Below are 23,195 nucleotides of genomic sequence, written 5' to 3' on the forward strand. Positions count from 1 at the left end.
CCTCAGCCAAACGGGACACGCATCCTGCGGGTACGAGGTGGACAAGGAGCTTAGCTCCGCTAATTAAAACGGAATAAACCCGACGAACGATCACGACCGCGAGAGCGCAAGGGGCTAGGAGAGGCATCAGCGTATCCACCACAACCGTAACCTCTACCCCCTTAGCGCCTACACGGAAACCCTCTATCACACCTCACTACTACACCCCCACACTCACCCAACCACTCACTCAACCACTCACCCAACCAAACACTCAACCAACCACTCACTCACTCACCCACCCACTCACCCAACCACTCACTCACTCACCCACTCACCCAACCACTCACCCACTTACTCACCCACCCACCCACTCACCCACCAAACCACTCACCCACCCAACCACTCACCAACCCACCCAACCACCCACTCACCCACTCACCCACCCACCCACTCACTCACCCACTCACTCACTCACTCACTCACTCACCCACCCACCCATCTACCCACCCACCCACCCACTCACCCACCCACCCACTCACCCACCCACTCACCCACCCACTCACCCACCCACTCACCCACCCACTCACCCACTCACCCACCCACCCACCCACTCACCCACTCACCCACCCACCCACTCACCCACCCACCCACTCACCCACCCACTCACCCACCCACTCACTCACCCACCCACTCACCCACTCACCCACCCACTCACCCACCCACTCACCCACCCACTCACCCACCCACTCACCCACCCACTCACCCACCCACTCACCCACCCACCCACTCACCCACTCACCCACCGACTCACCCACTCACCAACAACACCTTTCGAGATGGAAAATCCAAGTGCTCGTGCATTTGCCATCGACTCTCTGCTCAGTTCGTGCGGGGTCCGAACCACCAGCCCGGCAACAACTCCCTGTGACTCTGACAACAACAACAACAACAACCACAACCACCACCACCACCACCACAACAACAACAACAACAGCAGCAGTAGCAGCAGCAGCAGCGGCATAAGCGGCGGCGGTGTTGGCGGCGGAGTTGGCACGGAAGACCACAGCGGTTGTGAGGACAGCCCCATCTCATCTCCACGCACTCCGTGCAACGAAGACATCGCTACAACAGCAGCATCAGCAGGTGGTGGTGGTGGTGGTGGTGGACACCACACAACAACCACAGCTACAGCAGCAGCAGCTGCAGCTGCAGCAGCTGCCATGGTCGGTTTTGCTGCTCTCAAGCCATCGATGGGGTCTGCTCAAGGGCCTACAAGTCGCGTGGTCACCTCTTCGTTTCTAATCAGGGACATCCTCGGGGAGACAAAACCGTCGGCCACTTGCGCTCCGTACGCAGCCGGTGGTGGATGCCTCGTGCCGGGGCGTGGTACTGCCCTGGGACATGGTGGTGGGGTACAGGCTGGTGGTGGTGGTGGCGGTGGTGGTGGTGGTGGTGGTGGTGGAGGGCATGTTGGGGTCTACAGGGAGCTGACTGTGCCGTCGGGATTGGTGATGCAGGCGCCCAACGCTGAGATGATGGCGATGATGCACGGTGGTGATGGTGGAGACTCGGACTGTAAAGGTGAGTTCGGGTGGCGGGTGTGTTGGGGTTGTGAGGTCTGGGGGATGTGAGATTGTGAATTTTGGGTTGTGAGATTGTGAATTCTGGGTTGTGAGATCTGCGTTGTGAGATTGTGAATTTTGCGTTGTGAATTCTGCGTTGTGAGATTGTGAATTTTGCGTTGTGAGATTGTGAATTCTGGGTTGTGAGATCTGCGTTGTGAGGTCTGGGTTGTGAAATTGTGAATTTTGGGTTGTGAGATCTGGGTTGTGAGATTGTGAATTTTGGGTTGTGAGATCTGGGTTGTGAGATTGTGAATTCTGGGTTCTGAGGTCTGCGTTGTGAGGTCTGGGTTGTGAAATTGTGAATTTTGTGTTGTGAGATTGTGAATTTTGGGTTGTGAGATTGTGAATTTTGGGTTGTGAAATTGTGAATTTTGGTTTGTGAAATTGTGAATTCTGCGTTGTGAGATCTGCGTTGTGAGGTCTGGGTTGTGAGGTCTGGGTTGTGAAATTGTCAATTTGGGGTTGTGAAATTGTGAATTCTGCGTTGTGAGATCTGCGTTGTGAGGTCTGGGTTGTGAAATTGTGAATTTTGGTTTGTGAAATTGTGAATTCTGCGTTGTGAGATCTGCGTTGTGAGGTCTGGGTTGTAAGATTGTGGATTTTGGGTTGTGAAATTGTGAATTCTGGGTTGTGAGATCTGCGTTGTGAGGTCTGGGTTGTAAGATTGTGGATTTTGGGTTGTGAAATTGTGAATTCTGGGTTGTGAGATCTGCGTTGTGAGGTCTGGGTTGTAAGATTGTGGATTTTGGGTTGTGAAATTGTGAATTCTGGGTTGTGAGATCTGCGTTGTGAGGTCTGGGTTGTGAGATTGTGAATGCTGGGTTGTGAGATTGTGAGTTCTTCGTTGTGAGCTCTAAGCTGTAACTTCGAGGCTGTGAGATTGTGAGGTCTGGGCTGTGAGTTCTGGGTGGTGCCTTGAGTTGGAGACGTTGGGATGTGAGGGTTGCGAGCTAAAACGTCGCCCGAACGTCAGATCGTGGAGCGCGTGAATGTGACCAGACGCTGCGATGGTGGGAATCGAGTTGAGAATGTCGGTGAGTGAGTGAGTGGGTGGGTGGGTGAGTGAGTGGGTGAGTGGGTGGGTGAGTGAGTGAGTGGGTGAGTGGGTGGGTGACGGTGTGAGCGGGTGAGCGAGTGAGTGGGTGAATTAATGGGTGAGTGAGTAGGTGGCCGAGTGAGTGAGCTGGTGAGTGAATGAGTGGGTGAGTGAGTGGGTGTTTGACTGAGTGAACGGATGAGTGAGTAGGCAAGTGATTTTGCGGGTGAGCGCGTGAGTGGGTAAGTGAGTGAATGAGCGGGTGAGCGAGTGAGCGGGTGAGCGAGTGAGCGAGTGAGTAGGTGAGTGGGTGGGTGAGTAGGTGAGTGAGTGAACGGATGAGTGGGTTAGCGAGCGGGTGAGCGAGTGACCGAGTGGGTGAGTGAGCGGGTGAGTGGCTTAGCGAGCAAGTGAGTGGGCGGGTGAGTGGGTTAGCGAGTGACCGAGTGAGTGGGTAAGTGAGTGAATGAGCGGGTGAGCGAGTGAGCGGGTGAGCGAGTGAGCGAGTGAGTAGGTGAGTGGGTGGGTGAGTAGGTGAGTGAGTGAACGGATGAGTGGGTTAGCGAGCGGGTGAGCGAGTGACCGAGTGGGTGAGTGAGCGGGTGAGTGGCTTAGCGAGCAAGTGAGTGGGTGGGTGAGTGGGTTAGCGAGTGACCGAGTGAGTGGGTAAGTGAGTGAATGAGCGGGTGAGCGAGTGAGCGGGTGAGCGAGTGAGCGAGTGAGTAGGTGAGTGGGTGGGTGAGTAGGTGAGTGAGTGAACGGATGAGTGGGTTAGCGAGCGGGTGAGCGAGTGACCGAGTGGGTGAGTGAGCGGGTGAGTGGCTTAGCGAGCAAGTGAGTGGGTGGGTGAGTGGGTTAGCGAGTGACCGAGTGAGTGGGTAAGTGAGTGAATGAGCGGGTGAGCGAGTGAGCGGGTGAGCGAGTGAGCGAGTGAGTAGGTGAGTGGGTGGGTGAGTAGGTGAGTGAGTGAACGGATGAGTGGGTTAGCGAGCGGGTGAGCGAGTGACCGAGTGGGTGAGTGAGCGGGTGAGTGGCTTAGCGAGCAAGTGAGTGGGTGGGTGAGTGGGTTAGCGAGTGACCGAGTGAGTGGGTAAGTGAGTGAATGAGCGGGTGAGCGAGTGAGCGGGTGAGCGAGTGAGCGAGTGAGTAGGTGAGTGGGTGGGTGAGTAGGTGAGTGAGTGAACGGATGAGTGGGTTAGCGAGCGGGTGAGCGAGTGACCGAGTGGGTGAGTGAGCGGGTGAGTGGCTTAGCGAGCAAGTGAGTGGGTGGGTGAGTGGGTTAGCGAGTGACCGAGTGAGTGGGTAAGTGAGTGAATGAGCGGGTGAGCGAGTGAGCGGGTGAGCGAGTGAGCGAGTGAGTAGGTGAGTGGGTGGGTGAGTAGGTGAGTGAGTGAACGGATGAGTGGGTTAGCGAGCGGGTGAGCGAGTGACCGAGTGGGTGAGTGAGCGGGTGAGTGGCTTAGCGAGCAAGTGAGTGGGTGGGTGAGTGGGTTAGCGAGTGACCGAGTGAGTGGGTAAGTGAGTGAATGAGCGGGTGAGCGAGTGAGCGGGTGAGCGAGTGAGCGAGTGAGTAGGTGAGTGGGTGGGTGAGTAGGTGAGTGAGTGAACGGATGAGTGGGTTAGCGAGCGGGTGAGCGAGTGACCGAGTGGGTGAGTGAGCGGGTGAGTGGCTTAGCGAGCAAGTGAGTGGGTGGGTGAGTGGGTTAGCGAGTGACCGAGTGAGTGGGTAAGTGAGTGAACGGATGAATGCGTTTGCGAGTGAGTGGGCGAGTGAGTGGGCGAGTGAGTGAGTTAGTGGGTGAGTGAGTGGGTGGGTGAGTGGATGGGTGAGCGGGTGGGTGAGCGGGTGGGTGAGTGGATGGGTGAGTGGGTGGGTGAGTGAGTGAGTGAGTGAACGGATGAACGCGTTTGCGAGTGAGTGGGTGAGTTAGCGAGTGAGTGGGTGAATGAGTGGTTGAGTGAGTGGTTGAGTGGGTGTGTGAGTGGGTGAGCGAGCGGGCGGGCGGGTGAGTGAGTGGGTGATTGCGCGGCTAAGTTGAGGCCGAGCATTCGAAGTCGTTAGTCTGGGTGGGATGCCGCGTGGCTTTTAAATGACAAAAAATGCGTCCCGATCGCTAGAACTGCAGCCGCAGTCTGTCATGGATCAGTCAACGTGGCATCGGCAGTTGTGGCAAGCGTTTCAGGGTTGCCCCTCTCATCGGTACTGACTGTATATATATATTTAGTTGTGTATATTTGTGTATGTATATGTGTATGTATATGTGTGTGTATATGTGTGTATATGTGTATGTATATGTGTGTCTGTATATGTGTATGAATATGTGTATGTATATGTGTATGTATATTTGGGTGCATATTTGTCTGTGTATATATGTGTGTAGATATGTGTGGGGAGCGGTGTGCGTGTCACTGTGTGTGTCACTGTGTGTGTCAGTGTTTGTGTCAGTGTGTGTGTGTGTCAATGTGTGTGTGTGTCACTGTGTGTGTCACTGTGTGTGTGTGTCACTGTGTGTGTCTCACTGTGTGTGTGTCACTGTGTGTGTGTCACTGTGCGTGTGACTGTGTGTGTGTGTAACTGTGTGTCACTGTGTGTGTGTCACTGTGTGTGTGTCACTGTGTGTGTGTCACTGTGTGTGTGTTACTGTGTGTGTGTGTCACTGTGTGTATGTGTCACTGTGTGTGTCACTGTGTGTGTGTGTGCAACTGTGTGTGTCTGTGTGTATCTGTGTGTGTGTCACTGTGTGTGTGTGTCACTGTGTGTGTGTGTGTGTCACTGTGTGTGTGTGTCACTGTGTGTGTGTCACTGTGTGTGTGTGTGTCACTGTGTGTGTGTGTGTCACTGTGTGTGTGTGTGTCACTGTGTGTGTGTGTAACTGTGTGTGACTGTGTGTGTGTAACTGTGTGTGTCTGTGTGTATCTGTGTGTGTGTGTCACTGTGTGTGTGTCACTGTGTGTGTGTCACTGTGTGTATGTGTCACTGTGTGTGTCACTGTGTGTGTGTGCCACTGTGTGTGTCTGTGTGTATCTGTGTGTGTGTGTCACTGTGTGTGTGTCACTGTGTGTGTGTGGGGAGCGGTGGCGCTGCGGTTAGCGCTACGCTGCGCTTGGAACCCAGCCAATCACCCGAGTTCCATCACCGCTCACGGTCACCAGCACCACCACGTGACAGCGATTATCTGAACCGGTCTCGGGGCCTCCCCTAGGTAGACTCAGCCTCAAATGAGTTACCTGGTGCGGTGTGTAGTAAACATCGTCACTGGGGAGACAAAGGCGGCCGGGCGTGGTGCTGGCCACTCACCCCCTCGTGTGCCGTGCCGGCCTTCATAGGTGCTGCTCGCTAACAGCACTTGCCCCTACAGTCTGTTAGAGGCTACACGGGGGATCTTTGTGTTCGCTTGCATGGATATGTATATGTGTGTATGTATGTGTAGCGATATGTGTGTGTGTGTATGTGTGTGTGTGTATGTGTGTGTATCGATATGTTTATGTGTGTATGTGTGTGTATGTGTGTGTATGTGTGTGTGTTTGTGTATGCGTGTGTATGTGTGTGTATGTGTGTGTGTGTGTATGTGTGTGTATGTGTGTGTGTGTATGTGTGTGTGTGTATGTGTGTGTATGTGTGTGTGTTTGTGTATGCGTGTGTATGTGTGTGTGTTTGTGTATGCGTGTGTATGTGTGTATGTGTGTGTATGTGTGTGTTTGTGTATGCGTGTGTATGTGTGTGTGTTTGTGTATGCGTGTGTATGTGTGTATGTGTGTGTATGTGTGTGTTTGTGTATGCGTGTGTATGTGTGTGTGTGTGTATGTGTGTGTATGTGTGTGTGTGTATGTGTGTGTGTGTATGTGTGTGTATGTATGTGTGTGTGTGTATGTGTGTGTATGTGTGTGTGTTTGTGTATGCGTGTGTATGTGTGTATGTGTGTGTATGTGTGTGTTTGTGTATGCGTGTGTATGTGTGTGTGTGTATGTGTGTGTGTATGTGTGTATGTATGCGTGTGTATGTGTGTGTGTATGTGTGTGTATGCGTGTGTATGTGTGTGTTTGTATGTGTGTGTGTATCGATATGTTTATGTGTGTATGTGTGTATGTGTGTGTATGTGTGTGTGTTTGTGTATGCGTGTGTATGTGTGTGTGTATGTGTGTGTATGTGTGTGTGTGTGTATGTGTGTATGTATGCGTGTGTATGTGTGTGTGTATGTGTGTGTATGCGTGTGTATGTGTGTGTGTGTATGTGTGTGTGTATCGATATGTTTATGTGTGTATGTGTGTATGTGTGTGTATGTGTGTGTGTTTGTGTATGCGTGTGTATGTGTGTGTGTATGTGTGTGTGTGTGTATGTGTGTGTGTATGTGTGTGTATCGATATGTTTATGTGTGTGTGTGTGTATGTGTGTGTGTGTTTGTGTATGCGTGTGTATGTGTGTGTATGTGTGTGTATGTGTGTGTGTGTGTGTAGCGATATGTGTATGTGTGTGTGTGTATGTTCGTGTGTATTTGTGTGTGTGTGTACATGCTAGAGATATGTCTTTGCGTGTGTGAAAGTTGGGATGTATATGTGTGTGTGTAGCGATATGTGTATGTGTGTATCGATAATTGTATACATATGTGTGTCTGTAGCGATATGTGTATGTGTGTATCGATAATTGTATATATATGTGTGTCTGTAGCGATATGAATGTGTGTATCGATAATTGTATATATATGTGTGTCTGTAGCGATATGAATGTGTGTATCGATAATTGTATATATATGTGTGTCTGTAGCGATATGAATGTGTGTATCGATAATTGTATATATATGTGTGTCTGTAGCGATATGAATGTGTGTATCGATAATTGTATATATATGTGTGTCTGTAGCGATATGAATGTGTGTATCGATAATTGTATATATATGTGTGTCTGTAGCGATATGAATGTGTGTATCGATAATTGTATATATATGTGTGTCTGTAGCGATATGAATGTGTGTATCGATAATTGTATATATATGTGTGTCTGTAGCGATATGAATGTGTGTATCGATAATTGTATATATATGTGTGTGTCTGTAGCGATATGAATGTGTGTATCGATAATTGTATATGTGTGTGTGTGTGTAGTGATGTGTGTGTGTGTGTGTGTACCGATGTGTATCTGTGTGTGTGTGTGTGTACCGATGTGTGTGTGTGTAGTGATGTGTGTGTGTGTGTACCGATGTGTGTGTGTGTGTAGTGATGTGTGTGTGTGTACCGATGTGTGTGTGTGTGTGTAGTGATGTGTGTGTGTGTACCGATGTGTGTGTGTGTGTAGTGATGTGTGTGTACCGATATGTGTGTGTGTAGTGATGTGTGTGTGTGTGTGTGTACCGATATGTGTGTGTGTGTGTGTGTAGTGATGTGTGTGTGTGTACCGATGTGTATCTGTGTGTGTGTGTGTACCGATGTGTGTGTGTGTGTAGTGATGTGTGTGTGTGTGTACCGATATGTGTGTGTGTGTAGTGATGTGTGTGTGTGTATAGTGATGTGTGTGTAGCGATGTGTGTGTGTGTGTAGCGATATGTGTGTGTGTGTAGTGATGTGTGTGTGTGTGTAGCGATGTGTGTGTTTGTGTACCGATGTGTGTGTGTGTGTAATGATATGTGTGTGTGTGTAGCGATGTGTGTGTGTAGCGATGTGTGTGTGTGTACCGATATGTGTGTGTGTGTAGCTATGTGTGTGTGTGTAGCGATGTGTGTGTGTGTGTAGTGATGTGTGTGTGTGTGTAGCGATGTGTGTGTGTGTAGTGATGTGTGTGTGTGTGTAGCGATGTGTGTGTGTGTGTGTAGCGATGTGTGTGTGTGTAGTGATGTGTGTGTGTAGCGATATGTGTGTGTGTGTAGTGATGTGCGTGTGTGTAGCGATGTGTGTGTGTGTAGTGATATATGTCTGTAGCGATGTGTGTGTGTGTTTAGCGATATGTGTGTGTGTGTGAATCGATATTTATATTTGTGTGTGTAGAGATGTGTGTGTGTGTGTGTGTACCGATGCGTATTTGTGTGTGTGTAGCGATATGTGTGAGTGTAGCGATGTGTGTGTGTGTAGCGATGTGTGTGAGTGTAGCGATGTGTGTGTGTGTAGCGATGTGTGTGTGTGTAGCGATGTGTGTGTATGTAGCGATGTGTGTGTGTGTAGTGATATATGTCTGTAGCGATGTGTGTGTGTGTTTAGCGATATGTGTGTGTGTGTGAATCGATATTTATATTTGTGTGTGTAGAGATGTGTGTGTGTGTACCGATGCGTATTTGTGTGTGTGTAGCGATATGTGTGAGTGTGTATGTATATATATGTGTGTATGTGTGTGTGTGTATGTGTATGTTTGTGTGTGTGTGTATGTGTGTGTATGTATGTGTGTGTATGTGTGTGTGTGTATGTGTGTGTGTATGTGTGTATGTTTATGTGTGTGTGTATGTGTGTGTGTATGTGTGTGTATGTGTGTTTGTATATGTGTGTGTGTATGTGTGTGTTTGTGTGTGTATGTGTGTTTGTATATGTGTGTATGTGTGTGTATGTGTGTTTGTATATGTGTGTATGTGTGTTTATGTGTGTGTATGTGTGTGTATGTGTGTGTCTGTGTGTGTATGTGTGTGTGTAGGGGGGGTGTGTGTAGGGGCGTGTAGGGGCGTGTGTGTAGGGGTATGTGTATATATATATGTGTGTGTGTATGTGTGTGTGTAGGTGTGTGTGTAGGGGTGTGTGTGTGTGGGGGTGTGTGTGTGTGTGTGTAGGGGTGTGTGCGTGTGTAGGGGTGTGTGCGTGTGTAGGGGTGTGTGTGTGTGTGTAGGAGTGTGTATATATATGTGTTTGTGTGTGGGTGTGTGTGTGTAGGTGTGTGTGTGTATGTGTGTGTGTAGGGGTGTGTGTGTGTACGTGACTGTGAGAATCGATCTTGGGTCGCTAGCGCATTAACCACTACACTACCACAACCACCACCACTACCACCACCACCACCACCACCACAACCACCACTACTACACCACCGCTACTACTACAAGCACCACAACCAACACCACCACTACCACCACTACCACCACTAACAACCACAACCACCACCACTACACCATCACCACCACTACACCGCCACTATCACCACCACTACACCACCAACACCACCACCAACACCACCACCAACACCACAACCAACACCACAACCAACACCACAACCGCCACCACCACTACCGGTACAGCCGCTGCCGTCATGTCTCCAGTTTCACAAAACCGGTATTAACCGGTTCTCAATCGGTTACCGGTTATGCCGGTAATCGGTTACCGGTTTTATACATGTAAACAAGTAAACCCGTAAAAACAAAGTTTTTCACTGTAAATCCTTGAAATGCGTGGCATCGGGGCGGCTAGAGTCCTCTCGTCCTCTGCCTTGAGATGGCTGCCACCTATGGGGGTCAGATGATTGTCTGCCACCATTAAGCAGATGGTAATTAAATATTTAATTTGTTTTCCCTAAACAGTGTAACATTTTGCATTTTTTTTCTTCACGAAAATTAATCGTCACGCACAACGAGTCTGTGTGGAAAATGTCAGCTCGATTGGATCACGGGAAGTGGGTTAAAACACGAGCGAAAGATTTGCACGGTCCTAAGCAAGCAAGCAAGTGAACTTAATGTAAAGGATTTAAAAATATATTCGCCTGTGGAGGACGCGGGGATCGATCCCGCGACCTTTGGCATGGGAAGCGAGGGCGCTACCAACTGCGCTACTCCGCCACGGCCTGTGGAGGGGTTACGCTCTGGGCTCTTACACTGTGACGTTCAGCCAAAGCCATGTAAAATACATTTTTTTTTGCCTAAAAAGTGTAAAATTTTGGGAATTTTTTTTCACGAACATAAATTGTCACGCACAACGAGTCTGTGTGCAAAATGTCAGCTCGATTGGATCACGGGAAGTGGGTTAAAAAAACGACCGAAAGATGTGCACGGTCCTAAGCAAGCAAGCAAGCACGCAAGCAAGCAAGCAAGCGAACTTAATATAAAGGATTTAAAAAGAATATATATATGATTTTAAACCGCTCTACTATAGGGTATTTGCATTAATACGCGTACTCAAGTGTGTGTGTGTGTATCTACACGTATTCATACTAGCACACATACTAACGTATGTGTATGTGTGTGTATTTGTATCAATACGCGTACTAAAGTTTGTGTGTTTACCTATTTGTATTCGTACACGTACCAAGCTGTGTGTGTATCTCTGTAAACACGTATCTGTGTGTGTGTATATTGATATGTACCAAGCTGTGTGTGTGTATCTATATTAACACGTACCAAGCTGTGTATATTTCTATGTATCAGGCTGTGTGTGTATCTATATTAACACGTATCTGTGTGTATCTCTATAAACACGTATCTGTGTGTGTGTATATTGATATGTACCAAGCTGTGTGTGTGTGTATCTATGTAAACACGTATCTGTGTGTGTGTGTTGCTATGTATCACGCTGTGTGTGTGTGTATCTATGTAAACACGTATCTGTGTGTGTGTGTTGCTATGTATCACACTGTGTGTGTGTGTTGCTATGTATCACGCTGTGTGTGTGTGTATCTATGTAAACACGTATCTGTGTGTGTGTGTTGCTATGTATCACACTGTGTGTGTGTGTTGCTATGTATCACGCTGTGTGTGTGTGTTGCTATGTATCACGCTGTGTGTGTGTTGCTATGTATCACACTGTGTGTGTGTGTTGCTATGTATCACGCTGTGTGTGTGTGTTGCTATGTATCACACTGTGTGTGTGTGTTGCTATGTATCACACTGTGTGTGTGTGTTGCTATGTATCACGCTGTGTGTGTGTGTTGCTATGTATCACGCTGTGTGTGTGTGTTGCTATGTATCACACTGTGTGTGTGTGTTGCTATGTATCACACTGTGTGTGTGTGTTGCTATGTATCACACTGTGTGTGTGTGTTGCTATGTATCACGCTGTGTGTGTGTGTTGCTATGTATCACACTGTGTGTGTGTGTTGCTATGTTTCACGCTGTGTGTGTGTGTTGCTATGTATCACACTGTGTGTGTGTGTTGCTATGTATCACACTGTGTGTGTGTGTTGCTATGTTTCACGCTGTGTGTGTGTGTTGCTATGTATCACGCTGTGTGTGTGTTGCTATGTATCACGCTGTGTGTGTGTGTTGCTATGTATCACGCTGTGTGTGTGTGTTGCTATGTATCACGCTGTGTGTGTGTGTTGCTATGTATCACGCTGTGTGTGTGTGTTGCTATGTATCACACTGTGTGTGTGTGTTGCTATGTATCACGCTGTGTGTGTGTGTTGCTATGTATCACGCTGTGTGTGTGTGTTGCTATGTATCACGCTGTGTGTGTGTGTTGCTATGTATCACACTGTGTGTGTGTGTTGCTATGTTTCACGCTGTGTGTGTGTGTTGCTATGTATCACGCTGTGTGTGTGTGTTGCTATGTATCACACTGTGTGTGTGTGTTGCTATGTATCACACTGTGTGTGTGTGTTGCTATGTATCACACTGTGTGTGTGTGTTGCTATGTATCACACTGTGTGTGTGTGTTGCTATGTATCACGCTGTGTGTGTGTGTTGCTATGTATCACGCTGTGTGTGTGTGTTGCTATGTATCACGCTGTGTGTGTGTGTTGCTATGTATCACACTGTGTGTGTGTGTTGCTATGTATCACGCTGTGTGTGTGTGTTGCTATGTATCACACTGTGTGTGTGTGTTGCTATGTATCACGCTGTGTGTGTGTGTTGCTATGTATCACGCTGTGTGTGTGTGTTGCTATGTATCACACTGTGTGTGTGTGTTGCTATGTATCACACTGTGTGTGTGTGTTGCTATGTATCACGCTGTGTGTGTGTGTTGCTATGTATCACGCTGTGTGTGTGTGTTGCTATGTATCACACTGTGTGTGTGTGTTGCTATGTATCACACTGTGTGTGTGTGTTGCTATGTATCACGCTGTGTGTGTGTGTTGCTATGTATCACGCTGTGTGTGTGTGTTGCTATGTATCACACTGTGTGTGTGTGTTGCTATGTATCACGCTGTGTGTGTGTGTTGCTATGTATCACGCTGTGTGTGTGTGTTGCTATGTATCACTCTGTGTGTGTGTGTTGCTATGTATCACGCTGTGTGTGTGTGTTGCTATGTATCACGCTGTGTGTGTGTGTTGCTATGTATCACGCTGTGTGTGTGTGTTGCTATGTATCACGCTGTGTGTGTGTGTTGCTATGTATCACACTGTGTGTGTGTGTTGCTATGTATCACGCTGTGTGTGTGTGTTGCTATGTATCACGCTGTGTGTGTGTGTTGCTATGTATCACACTGTGTGTGTGTGTTGCTATGTATCACACTGTGTGTGTGTGTTGCTATGTATCACGCTGTGTGTGTGTGTTGCTATGTATCACGCTGTGTGTGTGTGTTGCTATGTATCACGCTGTGTGTGTGTGTTGCTATGTATCACGCTGTGTGTGTGTGTTGCTATGTATCACGCTGTGTGTGTGTGTTGCTATGTATCACGCTGTGTGTGTGTGTTGCTATGTATCACGCTGTGTGTGTGTGTTGCTATGTATCACGCTGTGTGTGTGTGTTGCTATGTATCACACTGTGTGTGTGTGTTGCTATGTATCACGCTGTGTGTGTGTGTTGCTATGTATCACGCTGTGTGTGTGTGTTGCTATGTATCACGCTGTGTGTGTGTGTTGCTATGTATCACGCTGTGTGTGTGTGTTGCTATGTATCACGCTGTGTGTGTGTGTTGCTATGTATCACGCTGTGTGTGTGTGTTGCTATGTATCACGCTGTGTGTGTGTGTTGCTATGTATCACGCTGTGTGTGTGTGTTGCTATGTATCACGCTGTGTGTGTGTGTTGCTATGTATCACGCTGTGTGTGTGTTGCTATGTATCACGCTGTGTGTGTGTGTTGCTATGCATCACGCTGTGTGTGTGTGTTGCTATGTATCACGCTGTGTGTGTGTGTTGCTATGTATCACGCTGTGTGTGTGTGTTGCTATGTATCACGCTGTGTGTGTGTGTTGCTATGTATCACGCTGTGTGTGTGTGTTGCTATGTATCACGCTGTGTGTGTGTGTTGCTATGTATCACGCTGTGTGTGTGTGTTGCTATGTATCACGCTGTGTGTGTGTGTTGCTATGTATCACGCTGTGTGTGTGTGTTGCTATGTATCACACTGTGTGTGTGTATCAATATTTACGCACCACCCGTGTATGTATTGTTGTTGTGTTGTTGTGTTGTTGTGTTGTTGTTGTTGTTGTGTTGTTGTTGTGTTGTTGTGTTCTATTTGTGTACACGTCGCGTTGTCAAGCCCGCCACCACCCGACACGGCCAATCAACGCAAGCGAACAGCAGGGCGAGGTATCGTGTGTGTGTGTGTAAGTGTGTGTGTGTGTGTAAGTGTGTGTGTGTAGGTGTGTGTGTGTAAGTGTGTGTGTGTGTGTAAGTGTGTGTGTGTAGGTGTGTGTGTGTAAGTGTGTGTGTGTGTAAGTGTGTGTGTGTAAGTGTGTGTGTGTAAGTGTGTGTGTGTGTAAGTGTGTGTGTGTGTACGTGTGTGTGTGTGTGTAAGTGTGTGTGTGTAAGTGTGTGTGTGTAAGTGTGTGTGTGTGTAAGTGTGTGTGTGTAAGTGTGTGTGTGTAAGTGTGTGTGTGTAAGTGTGTGTGTGTAAGTGTGTGTGTGTGTAAGTGTGTGTGTGTAAGTGTGTGTGTGTAAGTGTGTGTGTGTGTAAGTGTGTGTGTAAGTGTGTGTGTAAGTGTGTGTGTAAGTGTGTGTGTAAGTGTGTGTGTAAGTGTGTGTGTGTAAGTGTGTGTGTAAGTGTGTGTGTGTGTACATGTGTGTGTGTGTAAGTGTGTGTGTGTGTAAGTGTGTGTACGTGTGTATGTGTGTTTGTATGCGTGTGTATGCGTGTGTGTACGTGTGTACGTGTGTCTGTGTGTGTCTACATGCGTGTGTGTGTGTGTACGTGTGTGTCTGTGTGTGTAGTGTGAGCGGTGGTGCAGCGGTTAGCGCTACGCTGCGCTACGAACCTGGCGACCCGAGTTCGATTCCCGGTCACGGCCACCAGCACCACCCAGTGACGATTATCTGAACCGGTCCTGGGCCTCCCCTAGGTCGACTCAGCCTGAAATGAGTTACCTGGTGCTGTGTGTGCAGTAAACATCGCCACTGGGGAGACAAAGGCGGTCGGGCGTGGTGCTGGCCACCCACCCCCTCGTGTGCCGTGCCGGCCTTCGTAGGTGCTGCTACTCGCTAACAGCACTTGCCCCTACAGCCCATCAGAGGCTACACGGGGGAGCTTTGTCTTTGTGTGTTTGTTTGTGTTGATTGAGAGCAAATTCGCAACATTAACGATGTGTTGGGGGGGGGGGGCTGGGGGGGGGGGCTGGGGGGGGGGGCTGGGGGGGGGGTAAGGCGAAGTTGCCTGTCAAGATTCAACGAATGTGGATGATCACAATCATCATCATCACCATCATCATCATCACATCATCATCCATCATCATCCATCATCATCACATCATCACATCATCATCCATCATCATCATCATCCATCATCATCCATCATCATCCATCATCATCATCACCATCATCATCACCATCATCATCCATCATCATCCATCATCATCATCATCCATCATCATCATCATCCATCATCATCATCACCATCATCATCATCATCCATCATCTCTGTAGTCGTCTTTAGCGTGTGGATCGTGCCACTCCCCAATAATAAACAACCCCCAACACTCTGGTGGTGATGGTGGTGGTGGTGATGGTGGTGGTGATGGTGGTGGTGATTGTGGTGGTGGTGATGGTGATGGTGGTGATGGTGGTGGTGGTGATGGTGATGGTGGTGGTGGTGATGGTGATGGTGGTGGTGGTGGTGGTGATGGTGGTGGTGGTGGTGATGGTGGTGGTGGTGAAGGTGATGGTGGTGGTGGTGATGGTGGTGGTGGTGGTGGTGATGGTGGTGGTGGTGGTGGTGATGGTGGTGGTGGTGATGGTGATGATGGTGGTGATGGTGGTGATGGTGGTGGTGGTGATGGTGGTGGTGGTGATGATGGTGGTGATGGTGGTGATGGTGGTGGTGGTGGTGGTGATGGTGGTGGTGGTGATGATGGTGGTGGTGGTGGTGATGGTGGTGGTGGTGATGGTGATGGTGGTGGTGGTAATGGTGGTGGTGGTGGTGATGGTGGTGGTGGTGATGGTGGTGATGGTGGTGGTGGTGATGGTGGTGGTGGTGATGGTGGTGGTGGTGATGGTGATGATGGTGGTGATGGTGGTGATGATGGTGACGGTGATGGTGGTGGTGATAGTGGTGGTGGTAGTTATGGTAGTGGTAGTTATGGTGGTGATAGTGGTGGTGATGGTGGTGATGGTGGTGGTGATGGTGGTAGTTATGGTAGTGGTAGTTATGGTAGTGGTAGTTATGGTGGTGATGGTGGTGGTGATGGTGGTGATGGTGGTGGTGATGATTCGTAACGTGGATGGGGAAGGAGAAAAATCCACGCGACCACGGGGAGACAGACAGAGAGAGAGACACGCAAACTCCAAATCTACAGCAGCAGCAGCAGCAGGCGTCGTCAGGGTCGGGATGGAACCCACGACCTCCTGTAGACCAGGCGAGGTAGTCAACATCTCCTGCCTTTGTTGTGTGTGTGACTGTGTGTGTGTGTGACTGTGTGTGTCTGTGTGTGTCTGTGTGTGTGTGTGTGACTGTGTGTGTGACTGTGTGTGTGTGTGTCTGTGTGTGTGTGTCTGTGTGTGTGACTGTGTGTGTGTGACTGTGTGTGTGTCTGTGTGTGTGTACCTGTGTGTCTGTGTCTGTGTGTGTACCTGTGTGTGTGACTGTGTGTGTGTCTGTGTGTGTGTACCTGTGTGTGTGTAGCTGTGTGTGTGTGTGTGTGTCTGTGTGTGTGTACCTGTGTGTGTGTACCTGTGTGTGTGTGTCACTGTGTGTGTGCGTGTCTGTGTGTGTGTGTGTCTGTGTGTGTGTGTACCTGTGTGTGTGTGTCTGTGTGTGTCACTTTGTGTGTGTGTGTGTGTCTGTGTGTGTGTACCTGTGTTTGTGTACCTGTGTGTGTCACTGTGTGTGTGCGTGTCTGTGTGTGTGTGTCTGTGTGTGTGTGTGCGTGTCTGTGTGTGTGTGTGTGTGTGTACCTGTGTGTGTGTACCTGTGTGTGTGTCACTGTGTGTGTGTGTGTACCTGTGTGTGTGTACCTGTGTATGTGACTGTGTGTGTGTGTCTGTGTGTGTGTGTGTGTCTGTGTGTGTACCTGTGTGTGTGTCACTGTGTGTGTGTGTACCTGTGTGTGTGTACCTGTGTGTGTGTCTGTGTGTGTGTGTCTGTGTGTGTGTACCTGTGTGTGTGTCTGTGTGTGTGTACCTGTGTGTGTGTGTGTGTCTGTGTGTACCTGTGTGTGTGTCTGTGTGTGCGTGTTTGTGTGTGTGTGTGTCTGTGTGTGTGTGTGTGTACCTGTGTGTGTGTCTGTGTGTGCGTGTCTGTGTGTGTGTCTGTGTGTGTGTGTGTGTACCTGTGTGTGTGTCTGTGTGTGTGTGTCTGTGTGTGTCACTTTGTGTGTGTGTGTGTACCTGTGTGTGTGTCTGTGTGTGTGTGTCTGTGTGTGTCACTTTGTGTGTGTGTGTGTACCTGTGTGTGTGTCTGTGTGTGTGTGTCTGTGTGTGTGTGACTCAACACCCGTCACGAACCCGTGCTATCCAATTACCCCACTTCACTAAAATATGCAGCAGGTGTAATTACTGTGTACCTGTGTGTGTGACTGTATGTGACTGTGTGTGTGTGTGACTGTGTGAATGTGTGTGTGTGACTGTATGTGACTGTGTGTGTGTGTGACTGTGTGAATGTGTGTGTGTGACTGTATGTGACTGTGTGTGTGTGTGACTGTGTGAATGTGTGTGTGTGACTGTATGTGACTGTGTGTGTGTGTGAATATGTGTGTGTGTGACTGTATGTGACTGTGTGTGTGTGTGACTGCGTGAATGTGTGTGTGTGACTGTGTGTGTCACTGTGTGTGTGTGTGACTGTGTGAATGTGTGTGTGTGACTGTATGTGACTGTGTGTGTGTGTGACTGTGTGAATGTGTGTGTGTGACTGTATGTGACTGTGTGTGTGTGTGACTGTGTGAATGTGTGTGTGTGACTGTATGTGACTGTGTGTGTGTGTGACTGTATGTGACTGTGTGTGTGTGTGACTGTGTGAATGTGTGTGTGTGACTGTGTGTGTCACTGTGTGTGTGTCACTGTGTGCCACTGTGTGTGTGTCACTGTGTGTGTCTCACTGTGTGTGTCTCACTGTGTCACTGTGTGTGTGTGTGGGGAGCGGTGGCGCTGCGGTTAGCGCTACGCTGCGCTACGAACCCAGCCAATCACCCGAGTTCCATTCGCACTCACGGCTACCAACACCACCACGTGACAGCGATAATCTGAACCGGTCCCGGGCCTCCCCTAGGTCCACTCAGCCTCAAATGAGTTACCTGGTGCTGTGTGTGTAGTAAACATCGCCACTGGGGAGACAAAGACGGCCGGGCGTGGTGCTGGCCACCCACCCCCTCTGTGTGTGCCACAGCGCCGGTAGCCTTCATAGGGCGCTGCTGCTACTCGCAAACAGCACTTGCCCCAACAGTCTGATAGAGGCTACACGGGGGACCTTTGTCTTTGTACGTGCACGCCGGTGTGACCAGGTGATAACGAAAGAGAGTTGGTTGAGGATGACTTGGGTGAGTGGGTGAGTTAGTGGGTGCGTAGGTGGGTGAGTGGGTGAGTGAGTGGGTGAGTGAGTGAGTGGGTGAGTGAGTGGGTGAGTGAGTAGGTGGGTGGGTGGGTGAGTGAGTGGGTGAGTAGGTGGGTGAGTGGGTGGGTGGGTGAGTGAGTGAGTGGGTGAGTTAGTGGGTGAGTGGGTGGGTGAGTGGGTGAGTGGGTGAGTGAGTGGGTGAGTTAGTGGGTGAGTGGGTGAGTTAGTGGGTGAGTTAGTGGGTGAGTGAGTGAATGAACGAGTCGGTGAGTGGATGCATTTGTGGATGGGTAAGTGAATGTTTGAGTGATTGAGAGAGTCGATAAATGGTTGGGTGGGTGGGTGCGTGAGTGAGTGGATGAGTGAGTGAGTGGATGAGTGAGTGGGTGGATGCATGGGTGGGTGAGTAAGTGAGTCAGTGAAGGAGTGAGTGGGTGGGTGGGTGAGTGAGTGGGTGAGTGGGTGGGTGGGTGGGTGAATGGGTGAGTAGGTGGGTGAGTTAGTGAGTGGGCGAGTGAGTGAGTCATTGAGTGGGTGAATGGGTGAGTAGCTGGGTGAGTGGGTGAGTGAGTGGGTGAATTGGTGAGTAGGTGGGGGAGTGAGTGGGTGGGTGAGTGGGTGAGTGAGTAGGTGGGTGAGTGGGTGAGTGGGTGAGTGGGTGAGTATGTGAGTGGGTGACTGGGTGAGTAGGTGAGTATGTGGGTGGGTGGGTGAGTGAATGAGTGAGTGGGTGAGTTAGTGGGTGAGTGAGTGGGTGAGTGAATGAGTGAGTGGGTGGATGAGTCAGTGAGTGGGTGGGTGAGTGGGCGGGTGAGTGGGTGGGTGAGTGGGTGAGTGGGTGAGTGAGTGGGTGGGTGAATGGGTGAGTAGGTGAGTGAGTGGGTGAATGAGTGAGTGAGTGGGTGAGTGGGTGAGTGGGTGAGTGAGTGGGTGAGTTAGTGGGTGAGTGGGTAGAGTTAGTGGGTGAGTTAGTGGGTGAGTGAGTGAATGAACGAGTCGGTGAGTGGATGCATTTGTGGATGGGTAAGTGAATGATTGAGTGATTGAGAGAGTCGATAAATGGTTGGGTGGGTGGGTGCGTGAGTGAGTGGATGAGTGAGTGGGTGGATGCATGGGTGGGTGAGTAAGTGAGTCAGTGAAGGAGTGAGTGAGTGAGTGAGTGGATGAGTGAGTGGGTGGATGCATGGGTGGGTGAGTAAGTGAGTCAGTGAAGGAGTGAGTGAGTGAGTGATTGAGAGAAACTTGGGTTGGTGAGTGAGTGAGTGGGTGAGTGAGTGAGTGGGTGGGTGGGTGAGTGAGTGGGTGAGTAGGTGAGTGGGTGGGTGAATGGGTGAGTAGGTGGGTGAGTTAGTGAGTGGGCGAGTGAGTGAGTCATTGAGTGGGTGAATGGGTGAGTAGCTGGGTGAGTGGGTGAGTGAGTGGGTGAATTGGTGAGTAGGTGGGGGAGTGAGTGGGTGGGTGAGTGGGTGAGTGAGTAGGTGGGTGAGTGGGTGAGTGGGTGAGTGGGTGAGTATGTGAGTGGGTGACTGGGTGAGTAGGTGAGTATGTGGGTGGGTGGGTGAGTGAATGAGTGAGTGGGTGAGTTAGTGGGTGAGTGAGTGGGTGAGTGAATGAGTGAGTGGGTGGATGAGTCAGTGAGTGGGTGGGTGAGTGGGCGGGTGAGTGGGTGGGTGAGTGGGTGAGTGGGTGAGTGAGTGGGTGGGTGAATGGGTGAGTAGGTGAGTGAGTGGGTGAATGAGTGAGTGAGTGGGTGAGTGGGTGAGTGGGTGAGTGAGTGGGTGAGTGAGTGGGTGAATGAGTGAGTGGGTGAGTGAGTGGGTGGTGGGTGAGTGGGTGAGTGAGTGGGTGAGTGGGTGAGTGAGTGGGTGAATGAGTGAGTGGGTGAGTGAGTGGGTGGTGGGTGAGTGGGTCAGTGAGTGGGTGAGTTAGTGGGTGAGTGGGTGAGTGGGTGAGTGGGTGAGTGAGTGTGTTGGTAGATATGATCTTGACAAGTTCTCGCGTTCAGCGAAGACCGTTGACCCACAGACGACGTCTTGATGGCGTGCAGACGCACTCCGCTTCACAGCGTTGTAACGGGAGCGTTGTAACGAAAGTAACGGGAGCGTTGTAACGGGAGAGTTGTAACGGGAGCGTCCCACGTTGTAACGGGAGCGTTGTAACGAAAGTAACGAGAGCGTTGTAACGAGAGCGTTGTAACGAGAGCGTTGTAACGAGATCGTTGTAACGAAAGTAACGAGAGCTTTGTAACGAGAGCGTTGTAACGAGATCGTTGTAACGAAAGTAACGAGAGCGTTGTAACGGGAGCGTTGGAACGGGAGCGTTGTAACGAAAGTAACGAGAGCGTTGTAACGGGAGCGTTGGAACGGGAGCGTTGTAACGGGAGCGTTGTAACGAAAGTAACGAGAGCGTTGTAACGGGAGAGTTGTAACGGGAGCGTCCCACGTTGTAACGGGAGCGTTGTAACGAAAGTAACGAGAGCGTTGTAAGGAGAGCGTTGTAACGAGAGCGTTGTAACGAGAGCGTTGTAACGAGATCGTTGTAACGAAAGTAACGAGAGCGTTGTAACGGGAGCGTTGGAACGGGAGCGTTGTAACGAAAGTAACGAGAGCGTTGTAACGGGAGCGTTGTAACGGGAGCGTCCCACGTTGTAACGGGACCGTTGTAACGAAAGTAACGAGAGCGTTGTAACAAGAGCGTTGTAACGAGAGCGTTGTAACGGGAGCGTTGTAACGGGAGCGTTGTAACGGGAGCGTTGTAACGAAAGTAACGGGAGCGTTGTAACGGGAGCGTTGTAACGAGAGCGTTGTAACGGGAGCGTTGTAACGAGAGCGTTGTAACGAAAGTAACGAGAGCGTTGTAACAAGAGCGTTGTAACGGGAGCGTTGTAACGGGAGCGTTGTAACGAGAGCGTTGTAACGAAAGTAACGGGAGCGTTGTAACGGGAGCGTTGTAACGAGAGCGTTGTAACGAAAGTAACGAGAGCGTTGTAACAAGAGCGTTGTAACGAGAGCGTTGTAACGGGAGCGTTGTAACGGGAGCGTTGTAACGGGAGCGTTGTAACGAAAGTAACGGGATCGTTGTAACGGGAGCGTTGTAACGAGAGCGTTGTAACGGGAGCGTTGTAACGAGAGCGTTGTAACGAAAGTAACGAGAGCGTTTTAACAAGAGCGTTGTAACGGGAGAGTTGTAACGGGAGCGCTGTAACGAGAGCGTTGTAACGAAAGTAACGGGAGCGTTGTAACGGGAGCGTTGTAACGGGAGCGTTGTAACGAGAGTAACGGGATCGTTGTAACGGGAGCGTCCCACGTTGTAACGGGCGCGTCAAGGGGGTTCCCCGTTCGTCCACGCCGCGGCCTTCGTCGTAGCGAAGGCCGCGGGTCTCAGCACATGGCCGCCAGGAGCTCATGGACACACACACAGACACACACCACACACACCACACAGACACACACACAGACACACACACACCACACACACAGACACACACACACACATCCCCACACACCACATACAGACACACACCACACACACACCACACACACACACCACACACAGACACCACACACACACACAGAAACACACACACACCACACACACACCACACACACACCACACACCACACACACCACACACACACCACACACACACCACACACCACACACACCACACACACACCACACACACACCACACACCACACACACCACACACACCACACACCACACACACCACACACACACCACACACACACCACACACACCACACACACACACCACACACACATCACACACACACCACACACACCACACACACCACACACACACCACACACACACACACACACCACATACACACCACACACACCACACACACACACCAAACACACCACACACACCACACACACACACACAGACACACCACACACCACACACACCTACACACCACACACACACCACACACCACACACACACACCACACACACACCACACACACCACACACACACCACACACACACCACACACCACACACCACACACCTACACACCACACACCACACACACCTACACACCACACACCACACACACCTACACACCACACACACCACACACCACACACACACCACACACACACAGAAACACACACACACACACCACATACACACCACACACACCACACACACACACCAAACACACCACACACCACACACACCACACACACCACACACACACACCACACACACACCTACACACCACACACCACACACACCTACACACCACACACACCACACACCACACACACACCACACACACACAGAAACACACACACACACACCACATACACACCACACACACCACACACACACACCAAACACACCACACACACCACACACACCACACACACACCACACACACACCACACACCACACACACACACCACACACACACACCACACACACACCACACACACCACACACACACCACACACACACCACACACATACACACACCACACACACCACACACACCACACACACCACACACACACACCAAACACACCACACACACACACACCACACACACACCACACACACCACACACACCACACACACACACCACACACACACCACACACACCACACACACACCACACACACACCACACACACACACACACCACACACACCACACACACCACACACACCACACACACACACCAAACACACCACACACACACACCAAACACACCACACACACCACACACACACACCAAACACACCACACACACACACCAAACACACCACAC

The 23,195-nt window shown here is 50.1% G+C and overlaps 1 protein-coding gene across 1 annotated transcript in view; it reads left to right on the top strand.

Moving 5' to 3' along the window:
* The first annotated feature begins 746 nt into the window (after nucleotides 1-746).
* The window catches only part of BARHL1 (BarH like homeobox 1), a 44,624-nt gene continuing 22,175 nt past the window's right edge, over nucleotides 747-23,195 (top strand). Inside the window, exon 1 of the mRNA XM_078883031.1 lies at nucleotides 747-1,563. Coding sequence (XP_078739157.1) covers nucleotides 819-1,563 — 745 coding nt within the window. The 5' untranslated portion in view covers nucleotides 747-818. The remainder of the gene's footprint in view (nucleotides 1,564-23,195) is intronic.

Source organism: Lampetra fluviatilis, chromosome 68 (genome assembly GCF_964198595.1).
Source record: "Lampetra fluviatilis chromosome 68, kcLamFluv1.1, whole genome shotgun sequence".
In the NCBI taxonomy this organism is placed as follows: Eukaryota; Metazoa; Chordata; class Hyperoartia; order Petromyzontiformes; family Petromyzontidae; genus Lampetra; species Lampetra fluviatilis.